At 23.9% G+C, this 12528-nt stretch overlaps 4 protein-coding genes across 4 annotated transcripts, besides 3 other annotated features; 2 read left to right on the top strand and 2 right to left on the bottom strand.

Annotated features, from left to right (window-relative positions):
• Positions 1-2237: 2237 nt before the first annotated feature.
• Positions 2238-2873: a repeat region.
• Positions 2816-4631: a repeat region.
• Positions 4619-5407, bottom strand: EHI_064430 (OTU-like cysteine protease, putative; the record flags this gene model as incomplete). The annotated part of the gene is made up of 1 exon (XM_648921.2): positions 4619-5407. The coding sequence occupies one exon, from the start codon at positions 5405-5407 to the stop codon at positions 4619-4621; it is 789 nt and encodes a 262-aa protein (XP_654013.2).
• Positions 5408-5791: 384 nt separating this feature from the next.
• EHI_064440 (uncharacterized protein) lies at positions 5792-7264 on the top strand (the record flags this gene model as incomplete). Its single annotated transcript, XM_648922.1, has 1 exon — positions 5792-7264. One exon carries the CDS (start codon positions 5792-5794, stop codon positions 7262-7264), a length of 1473 nt encoding a protein of 490 aa, XP_654014.1.
• A 141-nt stretch (positions 7265-7405) lies between these two features.
• Positions 7406-10594, top strand: EHI_064450 (HEAT repeat domain containing protein; the record flags this gene model as incomplete). The annotated part of the gene is made up of 1 exon (XM_648923.1): positions 7406-10594. The coding sequence occupies one exon, from the start codon at positions 7406-7408 to the stop codon at positions 10592-10594; it is 3189 nt and encodes a 1062-aa protein (XP_654015.1).
• Positions 10595-10702: 108 nt separating this feature from the next.
• Positions 10703-11163: a repeat region.
• Positions 11164-11275: 112 nt separating this feature from the next.
• On the bottom strand, positions 11276-12460 carry EHI_064460 (ubiquitin carboxyl-terminal hydrolase, putative; the record flags this gene model as incomplete). The annotated part of the gene is made up of 1 exon (XM_648924.1): positions 11276-12460. One exon carries the CDS (start codon positions 12458-12460, stop codon positions 11276-11278), a length of 1185 nt encoding a protein of 394 aa, XP_654016.1.
• Positions 12461-12528: the final 68 nt, after the last annotated feature.

Here is a 12528-nt window from a genome sequence, read left to right on the forward strand (position 1 = left end):
TAAAAATAAATTTGTAATGTTATGATTGAATAAGAATGAATAAATAATTTTACATGATTTTGAAATATCATTATTATTATAATTTTTAATTTACATTAAACAATTATTTATTATTTAGTGACAATGATTATACATTTATTCATAGATTATTAATTGTAATGAATGATGATAATATTATTAACTAATCAAAATAAAAGAATGAAATATGATTAAATTATTTTATCTTCAATAAACAAAAATAAATATTAACACCATTGATATTTTATCATATTAAATATTTTAATAATTCAAACATTAATTATTTCTTTTATTATGTTATTTAATGTAATTTTATCATTTTATTCATTCTTTATTCATTTTATTCTTTTTATTGTGTATTTATAATAATTATATCATTTCTATTCTCTTTTATTTCTTATTTTTATTTTATTATCACATTTTTGTTTATCATTTATTATCTTTATTAATTTAATTGTTAGAGTTAATTGTTGGTAAAACATGAAAATTCAAATCGCAAAAGATGAAATATTAAAATAAAACATAATTGAATCTTCTTCTCTTCAACTTTTTTCTTATTTTTAACAAAATGAAAATATACTAAAAATAAGCTAATTATAGAAAATAATAATATTATAATTTTATTATTATTATATTATTATTATTATATAATTATTGTTATTGTAAAATAAATATAAAAAATGATGTTTGATAAAAGAAAATGATGTTAAAATAATGATTGACTTGATGTGTTAATAATGTGTATTAACTATTTAAACATCCATATTTTGAACTTATAAACATCAAATTAAATTAAAATGGAAGAGTTAATAAATAAGAATAATCAATTAATTAAAGAAGTAGTAGAAACACTTACAAACATTCAACAATCAATTGATGATACTACTAAGAATTATCAATATTATATAGGAAGTATTAAAAATGAAGTATTTGAAATAAAAGAGAATGAAACATACTCAGAAGCAATTAAAAGAGGAGAAGGAATATTTGATAGAATGGATGAAACAGAAAGAAGAAGAAAAATAGTGATAGAGAAAAGCCAAGAAACAATCAATCAAATAGAAATAATAATGAATATAATGTCGAGAATCATACAAGAATGTAATTCAGATGAAGAAGCATTAGGTAAAACACGGAATGAACTAATAGATAAAATCATTTCAATTGAAGAAATGATAATGAAAAACAAAATATTCAGAGAAACAGATGAAATAACACAAAAATTTGATAAAAAGAAAGAAGAATGGCAAACATATTACATTGATTATTTCTCAAGGAAGAAGATAAAAGAAGAAGATGAAGCAAAAGAAAGAAAGAAACAAGAAGAAGAGAGATTTCAAAGAATGAGAGGACTGTCAATACCAAAACAACAAATTGAACAAATAGAAGAATGGACAAATAGAAAAGTATTCAATATACTATTTGATTCAGATATTGATAATTGGAATGAATATACATCAGTATTTGATCAAAAAATAATGAATAAAGAAAATATAATAATTATTATTGAAGATGAAGATGGAAATAAATTTGGAGGATATGTTAATTCTAAAGTTGATAAAGTTGATAGTTGGATATATGATTCAAAGTCATTTGTATTTTCATTAGAATCAAATGGAAGAATTGAAGGAATGAAGAAATTTGATATTATTAAAGACCAACAACATGCATTTTGGTTATGTAGTCAATCAAGTGATCGTTTGTTTAAATTTGAATCATATGATATTTATCTTTATAAAGAAAATAATAAAACATATTCATATTGTAAACAATCTTCATTTGAATATGAAGGAATATCAAATGCACTTTGTGGAAAATATCATTTCACACCAAAACAAATCATAGCAATTGAAATGAAATGATTCAATCTTGAATAATTGAAAATGAACTAAAAAAGAATAAAAACAAAACAATGAAGAATATGAACATTTTGTTCATCTGCCAATGAATGAAATGATAAATTAAAAATGGAGATAATTCAATGTTGATTTATTTTATTTCATTTGAAATTTTTCACACCCAATGATGATGTTTTTAATAAATAAGAAAAGAAATAAGAATAAATAAGAAATAATATGAATAAACAATTTATTTGTATTATTTCATTGAATTATTTCATTATGAATCAAATGAATAAGATAATAGAAATAAGAATAAACAAATAAAGAAATGATAAAATACATCAACATATTTATATTATTATTTCTTATTCTTTAGACACCCCTTTCCAATGCAGGAAATACAACAAAATTTAATGCTCAATACCACATCTATTCTATAAAGTCTTTATGTATTGTAAAGAAAAGCAAACAAATCATAGAAATATAACGTCATACAATAAAAGAACGAATGTCAATAACAATGAATGACATAATAATAATAAAGGTAAACAATATACCAAGAGAAAAGGGATTAGAATACAAAAATACAAATAAAAACAAATAAATACAATAATAATAATAATAATAATAAAAGTTACACAAATAACAAATATAAATGAATAACAAGAAATGATATACAAGAAAGAATAAAAAGAATAACAAGTAAATTGAACAAACGAGAGTATGAAGAAATACTCAAAAAATATGAAGGTAAGAGGAAAAGATGGTATGATATTCTTCAAGAAGTATATTCAATCAAAAAGAATAAGATAAATGAAAGAATCAAAGAAGAAATTAAAGAAAAAAAAAACAAAAGAGATTGAAGAAAAAACATCCAAGCAACAGAAGCAGAAATCAAAAGTAGAAACCCAAATAAAGAAATGAATGAAATATGTAAAGTTGCAAGAATAATAAATAACAAACAAAATATAATGATAATCAGACAAGAAATACAACAAAAGAAAGAAATAGAATTTTAATTGAAGTGATGTATTGTTTTGCAATTAATTGGTTGAATAAGAAATTATATAAGAAAATAAGAAATGAACAAATAGAAAGTATAATAAAAGTAATAAATATCAATGTCAATAATGAAAATGAATTTATTAAATATATTAAAATATCACATAAAATAAAAGAAAGCATTAAACAATACATTAAAGTGAAAGTAAATGATATAATAGAAGAGTAGAGTGTAATTCAATAATAAAAACATCATATTAAAGAATAACTCTACAGAAATTGATGAAGAATACCTTAACACTCTCATCAATAAAGTAAAAGAAATGAAAGTAGAAAAATGTACAAACATTAATTACTACTGGAAAAGAAAAGAAGCTGACCGACTAATAACGGAAATTAATAATAGATGGGTATGGTCAGGAAGCAGAATGCAGGATCTGCAAGACGATATGAAGAGGATTTCAATGGTTATGCACCTCTATCTCCAAAATAAAATAATAGGAGATAAAAATGATGAAATAAAAGAAATCCTAAAGAAAATAAATAGACTAGAAGATCTAGTCAATGAAATTGTACAGAATAAAGTGCATCATGAAATTAAAAGAATATGATGAAGAAGGAATAAAAGTCAAAGCACTAGAAAGAATAAAGTACCTAAAATATATGAAGACAATGATAAAAGAAAGAATTAAATTTAATAAAAATGAAATAATCAGAATCAATACAAATAAAATCATGTTTGATTCTAACAAGAAAATTAGAATAAGGAAGAAAGACCCAAAAAATGAAATATACCCAAATAACGATATTACTTTAGAATAATGGAAATGTTATATGAAACACAGGTGATATTAAATAAAGATAACTGGAAAATAAAACAAATCACCTCATGGAATGAAAGATATATCAATTATGATAATGTCATGATAACATTAAATGAATTAAATTTAAGTATAATGAAAATAAGTAACTGGAAAACATCATGAATAGACACTATATATTAGTATTATTGGAAAAGGATATCATCATCAAGAGAAATCATTCTTAATATCTTCAATGAATGGTTAAACTTCATTCAAAACATCCCATTAGACATGGTAAGTGGAAGAACTTTATTAATCCACAATTTGATAGGAACGACGTCACTAATTATCATCATATCAGTTGTACAAATGTAATTATGAAAGTATTTACCTCCATATTAAAAGAAAAGATTCACAGAAGACTTAACATGAATTGTGAATCATTTAAAATTAGTAGTAATCAACTGGGATGTAAGTTACAATCTTTAGCTGCTAAAGAAGGAATAATTAATAGTTATATGTTAAAGCAGCAAAAAGAAGAGAAATACCCAAAATATGTGGAGTCATATTATGACATTAAGAAAGCATATGACACAGTAAACCACGAATGGGTAATTGAATCATTAAAATATTTTAATTATGATGGAGTCATCATTGACATTATTGAAAGTATGATGACTAGATGGAAGATATTCATTGGCTATAAATTTAATGAATATCTAGGTAGTATTAAATTAAATAGAGGAATTTTACAAGGTGATTCCTTATCAAATCTACTCTTCATCATACAGATGAATGTAATTTCTCAAATCATAGAAGAGAAATTCCAAAAATCAAATCACAGATTATATATGGATGATTTGAGAATAATGACGGGAAGTAGTGAAGAAATGGGAATAATCCACAGTGAAAATAAGATAAAAAAATATTAAATAAAGAAGATAAAGATATAAATTAAAAAGTAAAATGGAATTTGGGATATTCCGAGAGAATATAATTTTTCATTTTCTTTTTTACTTCTTCATCTTCATTATTAAATAATACCATATCTTCATTTTCAGGAGAATTTAATGAATGAGATAAACAAAGTACATCAAAATGATTTCCTGTAAAAATAATAAAACAACACCTATTTAATGATTTATCACCATATGTAATATCAACTTTATTCTCAAAATCAAATACTATAATTTGACATTCTTTTAAGAAAGAGTAAATGGAAATTTCTACATTACTTCCCCATATCTTTGGATTGAGAATGTTTTGATAATATAATGAATTTGGTTGTCCTAAATAATCTGTTGTAAATTTTTGAGGATATAACTGAACTATTTCAGAAACTTCCTGTCGAATATGATATGGGTCATTTCTACTTTTATTATAAAATAAATACTCTAAGCAATGAAATAAACAGGAATTATCAGCAGCCATTTTTCTTCTAATCGGAACCCATTTTAGTCTGTCAATTTTTACAATATATCCACCTTTACTTGTACCTTGTTTAACTTTTTTTTCTTCTTGGTCTAAATGACTTATCCTAATCATTGTCATATTTTTAATACCAACATTAATAACTAATTCATCATCAAAAACATTAATTTCTTTATTCAAAACAGTTATTCCAATCAAATCTGGTTCTATACTAAATTCACTAGCAATAATACACTTCAACTCACCAACAGTACAATCTTCTTCTACTTCAATTTTGACTTTCTTATTACCATCTTGAATCATAAGTTTCATGACTCTTAATTATCTTTTTTATAGTTTTCCCTAAATTTCATCTCTTTTATTTAATCTATTTTTAATTTTAGTTTATATAACATTATTTTTAAAATGTTATTTATGACAACTATTGATAAATTTATAAATAAGAAATTAGGGTGAAAAAATAATCAAAAATAGTAACTTTTCAAAATTCTTAACTTTTCTTTTGAGTTTGGTTCATTAAATTTTTAGAATAACAATTCAAGTTATGATAAGAAGAAAAGGAAAAATCTGAGAAAAAAACGATAGAAAATGACTTTGCAAAGAAAAAATAAGAAAACAAACGAAATAAGAAGTTTCCTGAAAATTAAAAAGGGATTTAAAAACCCTTTAGATCATTCAAAATAAGTATTAAGTAAAATGTCTGTCCTTGAACCTATTTATCTTGCCAACGTTGCTCTTTATATGAAAGAGTCTACTGAGTTAATGAATTTAATAAAAGTAAGTTCATTTTGTAAAGAAGGTATTCAAATGTTACATCGTTGTTGTTTATTTAAAAATCAATTAAGTCAAATGAAGAGAATTATTCCACGCCTTTCAACTATAGAAATAGATTATATTGATCAATTACTATTATATAAAAATGAATTAGAAACTATTGACTCTATAATATTAAATCAACCAATTCATTCTCTTGAACAAATTCCAGTATCATTACTTTCTCATATTTCATCTTTAAAAATTACTTCTCCAATTGACTTATTACCATTTAATAATTTAAAACAACTTATTGTAGATATTTCTTCAAATATTCAAGCAGCTCAAAACCTTAATCAATTTTTTAAATCAATTCGTCCTCATTTAAAAGTTCATTTCATTGTCTCATTAGGAATTGAAATTAATTTCTTTAGAACAATAGACTATTATTGTTTTGATAAAATAATTATTGAATTTTTAAATGATTTAGGAAAAAAATCATTTGATGAATTACTTAATATTCCATTTATTGATAAAAAATGTACAATTATAAGTAAAAGTCAAACACTTTCAAGTCCTAATCATCGAGTGTATTGTTGTTACCCATTAATAGAAATTCACAGTAACAAAGAGATAGAAATGTTAGAATTAAGAAATGTTCAAGAATGTGTTATTCATCAACGACATTTAGAAGAAAGTATTGATTTAAAAAAATTAACTTTAAAAAAAGTTAAAATAATTGGAAATAATAATATTAAACTACCTTCAACAATTGAAGAAATTGAATTAATTCGTACATATGTTGATTTAAGTGAATTTCATCAATTAAAGAAAATGACTGTTGTAGGTTATAATAATCAAATAGAAATACCTGAAAGTGTAGAAAGTGTTATATTAAAACATTGTAGAAGTACTTCAGTTATTTTTCATTCAAAGAAAATTAAAGAATTAGAAATTTATGGACAGTGTCATTTTTCTCTTCCATTAGGTAGTCAATTACATAAAATTGTATTTGATGGTATTCAACTCCAAAAAGATACTTTTAAAGGAATAAATGAATTAAAAAAACTTCATTTAATTCATTGTAGAATAAATGAAAAAATTGAATTTCCTAAAAAAATTGAACAATTAATTACAACTGATAACTGTATTCCACAAAGTCAAATTGAATTACACCAAATTAGTATTGAAAAAGAAGGAAGAATTCAATTAAATTTAATGGATTTCAAAGAAATAAAAAAAATTGAATTTATAGGATATGCTTGTTCTGATGCTACTATTCAAAATTCATTATTACCAACTTCAATTCAATCCATTTGTTTTAAACATTGTTGTGGAGATTTAAATACAATTAAATACATTCAAAATATTCCACATATTGAATCAATTGATTCACCACAACTACTTCTAATATAAAGTCATATTAAATAGTTCATTAATTAATTATTTTTATTATAAAATATTCTTCTTTTTTCATAAATAAGGAAAAAAACCCTTTTTATTAATTATATTCAAGAAAAAAAAAGGAGAAGAACTGTTTTAGTTCATAACATTAATATGTCTGATTTAACTACTCTTCTTCAAAACTGTATGAGTCCTGATGAAAACATTAGAAAACAAGCTGAGGGTACATTTGAACAAATGAAACAACAACCATCTATATTACTTCCACAATTGGCTGTATTTGCAAATGCATCAAGTTCTAATCCAGCACCATTGAGATTAATTGCATTAACACAATTTAATAATATGTTAATAAAAATACCTAAAATAAGAGATGTAATGAGTGATCAAGTTATTATGGAATTATGTAAAGTTTTATTTGAAGACTGTAAAGTAGAAAATGAATTTAGAATTGTATCTATTCTTTCAAGTGTTATTACTTCTTTTGCTTTTTCTATTCAACAAGAAGAATTACCATGGCCAAATTATATTCAAACTTTATTCTCTCTAACTCAAGAACAAGGTATTATTCAACAATGTATTGCTTTAGATGCTTTAGGTAAATCTACTACTCATCCAGAAGCTTCATTGATTATTTCACATGTTTCAGAATTAAAGTCATATATTAATAGATGTTTAAGTGTTGATAATATTCAATTAAGATTAAAGGCAATCACATTTTTAAGTAATGCTGTTGGTTTTATTGAAACAACCACAGAAGGAAAAAAATTTAATGAATTATATCCTCTAATTATGCAAACATTACAACAATTAATTCAAAATAATGAAATCGGAGTTGCTAATAATGTTTTAGATGATTTACAAGAATTAGCTTCATTTTCAAATTACTTTTTTGCTGGTATTCTTCCTACCGTTTCTGAGAATCTTATGACATTATGTAATTCTCCTATTGATAATTCTATTAAAGAAAGTGCAATGGAAGTTTTACTTTCTCTTATTCAAAATAATACGTCTCAATATAAAAAGAGTGGATTTTTACCTCAAGTTCTTATTTGCTTATTAAATTGGTTAACTACTGTTAATGATGACGATGTTGAAGATTGGTTAAATGAAAATACTGATGATACTTTATTTGAATATGCACAAGATGCACTTGAAACATTAACTTCTGCTATTGGAGGTAAACCATTACGTGACACTTTATTTAATAAATGTATTGAATTCGCTAAAATGAGTGATTGGCCACATAGATTTGCTGCAGTTACTTCTTTGGCTCAAGTTGTACAACACGGAAAATTTATCATTAAATCAAATATTACAGAAGTACTTCAATTATCATTTAATGCAGTAGGTGATAATCAACCATTAATTGTTTATTCTTTGTTAAGTCTTCTTGAAGGGTTAATGGAAACATTCCCACATATTATGATTAGAAGTCACTTTGACTCTATTGTAAATGCATTAATTTTATGTGTTAAATCACCACATTCAAGAATTCAAGAAAAAGCATGTTTTACACTTCAATCAATGCTAGACAATCTTGGAGAATGTTCAAATAAATTGGTTCCATTCATAGGACAAATAATGGATGGATTATTAATTTTAATAACCACAAATAATCAACCAAAAACTATAAGTACAGGATTATCTTCAATTGTATATATTTCATTATTAGTAACAAATCAAATGGGACAATACTATGAACAGTTCCAAAAATTATTTAATGTTTTATTACCAAAATGTACAACATTTAATACATCTGAGATGAAAGGAAAAATGATTGAATTAATGGCTATTTTTAATTCTAAATTAAATCCACAATTCTTTTCTAATATTCAAGAAATTATTTATAATACATTAAGTGAATTATTCAAACAACCAGTTGGTATTGAAGATCCAGTGTTGCCATATGTTATGTCAGCATTATGTAGAATGGTAGATTCACCAAATAAAGCTATTAGACCTAATTTAGATAAATTTATACTATTATTATTAAATAGAATTGAACTACCTATTATTAAACAAGAAGGTGATCAAACTGATGTAATTAATGTAACAAATATGATTTCTCAAGAAAAAAAATATTTGTTTTTCACTATTAAGAAAATAGCTGAATATTTAAAAGGAGAATTCGCAGTTTATGCAGAAAAAACATACAATAGTGTTTCACCATGGTTAGACTGTTCTAATACTAATATCAAACTTGCTGCATGTGTTGTATTACCATTAGTTATTTCTTCATTAGTCCAAGCAACTGGAAAATCAGAACAATTGAAACAAATTTATTATAATTTAATACAAAAATTATGCCAATTACTTGTTAATGATAAAGCAAGTGATACAATTGAAGTTATTTTAGATTGTATTCAAAGTATTATTATTACAATGGGTGAAAATAGTTTAGAACCACAAATGATTAGTTTATTATTTGAAACATTTGATAAAACATTATATGGAACATTAGAAAATAAAGGAGAAGCATTAAGTGTTTTGCCAATAGATAAAACTGAAGACGAATTAGATGATGAAGAAATTGAAATGTTAGGTGAAGAAGATCAATATGATGATTATTTACAAAAAATGTTAAATACATTATCATCTATTTGTGAAAATCATCTTCAAACATTCTTTGCAGCATTTAATATGAAATTATTCCCAAGAATTATGATTTATTTTGGTCAAACTGATAATGAAACACGTTGTAGTTTTGCAGTTTCTGCAATGGGAACAGTTATTTGCAATGGTAAATTATATCACTATCTCCCACATGTTGGTGATCAATTTATATCATACATGAAAAGTTCAAGTCCTGACATTGCATTCAATGCAATTCTTTTTGTTGGTAGATTTGCTGAATTAGAAATACCAGAATTTCAACCTTTAACTGCAAAGGCATTAAATACATTGAGTGAAATTTTAACACGACCAAAGAATAAGACATATCATGAAATTCATAGTCAATTAGTTACTACATTAGGTGAAATTATTCTTCATAATCCAAGTATTCCAAACAAAGAATCTCTTGTTAAGAGTTTTATTGGTTTATTCCCTGTAACAGAAGGATTTTATAAATTAGTTGAAATTGTTTATGATTTACAAACAAAAGGATTTATTACTTCTAGTAATGATAATGAAACTGCTGAAATTGTTTATCGACTAACATCATTTTGTGCTGATACTATTGAAGAAGAAGAATGTTCTGTTGATACAAAGAAAAGAATTATTGGGTTATTGAAGATTTGGACATCAACTGTTTCTCCAAATATTATCCAAGCAGTTTGGAGTAAATTAACTGTTGACCAACGAGGTGAATTAACTGATTTACAAAAAGAACAACTTTAAAATTTATTTGATTAATTTATTATAGTTCTTTTTTTAATATTATAATTTTTAATTTTTATAACTTTCATAGAAGAGTTTTTTGTTTTATATTTTTGCATTTTAAACATAAGTTATTATCTGGTTATGACGGTGTATTTGAATTAGAAATGTATTAGGTAAAACTGCAAAGGGTGGAGCATGATATTATGATAGAATATTACATGGTGTAATATAAGCATCTACTAAAGTGTGGGTAAGACTAAAAGAAAATTAAACATAATAATATAATGGGAATGAAATAGTCTTTTCTCTCATTCATAAAATAAAGATAAAATGAAAAAGAAAATGTTTAAAATTAAGACAGAAAATAAACAAAAGGATAAAAAGAAGAAATAAGCAGAAGAAGGATGAGAAGACATTAATAAGAAGAAATAAAAGAAAGAAGTGATTTTCTCAATTTGCAAGAAAACCTTAAATGATAAGTTAAAGAAAAAGATTACTCTTTTTAAACCAAGTTCAGTGATTAATCTCCAATAAACTAGGAAGAATAAATGAAAAATCTATTAACACTTAATTAACTAATTATTTATTTGGTTATTCTTTTCTTGTTTAATGTTTCTATCCTTTTCTTAAACACTTTAGAGAGACTATAATATTTCTATTAATTGTAAATAACAAAAAATAATTTTTAAAAAGAAAGTTTCAATTAATTTGTTTATAAATTACAACGTATGCCTCTTTTTGATGAATATCACTTTGAGGTACTTCGCTGACAGTTTCATCATTACAACAATACCATTTATCATCACATTTCACATAAGAATAGTAATGTCCAAAAAATGAACAGCCAATGTGATTGATAACAGAAACAATTTCGTATGTATAAGATGGAAAAGAAGATACAATATTTTGACTTTCAAAACGGTTAGGGAATGTAAGATAATCAGTTTTTTTAACACACCCATAATAACCCATTTCAAATAATTTTACACTCATAATAAAATATTTAGGAAATGTTTTAAAATTAAGGTATTTTTTACCTCCAACATTATGACATTCTTCACATTTCCATTCTTCCATTTGTTCTGGTTTAAAGTATTGTTTAAGTGCATCAATAACACTCATAGACTTATCAGAAAACATTGTTAATTTTTTTCTTTCACTATATATTTCAACTTGAGCATCTGTTAATCGAATAATTTCATTTTTAAAAATTTCCCTTCTTAAATGATTCCTTGTAATAAAAATTTTTGATATATCTGTTGGTTCTAAATGTAATATTGAAGCAATCAATTTATACAATTGACTTGCTGTTGTTACTCGTGGTAGATAAATATAAATCTCTGAACCAATTAATTTATTATTTGCAAAACCCTTAATTCCTACAAGAACGTCATTCATTAATGATGCTGAATCAATATCAGAATAACAGTTAGTTCTTTTAGGAATATCTAATTCAAGACAATTAAAGTTTGAGTTAGTTTTACTTTGATAAACACAATGAGAGCACATTATTGTTGATTCAATTTCTCCATAAAAGATGTCATGAATTACACTATTTCCATTATGAATTACATCCTCATGCATATAGTCAATTAAATGAATTAGTATTTCATGTGAGTCATGCTGTTCTCCAAAAGGAAATGAATTAGATAATAAATTTAATAAGTTATTTGTATTAGGTTGACCACGAGAGTAAGTAGAAAAGAATTCAGCCATAGTATCTATATACTTTCCTTCATGTCCCATTTTATTTGTTTTATTAATATCTTTTTTATATTCTCCATTCAGTAAATAATTTCTTAAAGGACCAATAGAGTATAATACTTGAAGAGCACTATTAAGGTAACAAATATTGCCAAAATTTATTAATCCATGAAGTTTCATAATTAACTTAAATAAAAAAATAACTTTTTTTTAAGATTTTATGATAAAATAATTTTTTTTATAAAATA

The sequence above is a fragment of the Entamoeba histolytica genome, genomic scaffold (genome assembly GCF_000208925.1).
Source record: "Entamoeba histolytica HM-1:IMSS scf_1104750517247 genomic scaffold, whole genome shotgun sequence".
NCBI lineage: Eukaryota > Evosea > Mastigamoebida > Endamoebidae > Entamoeba > Entamoeba histolytica.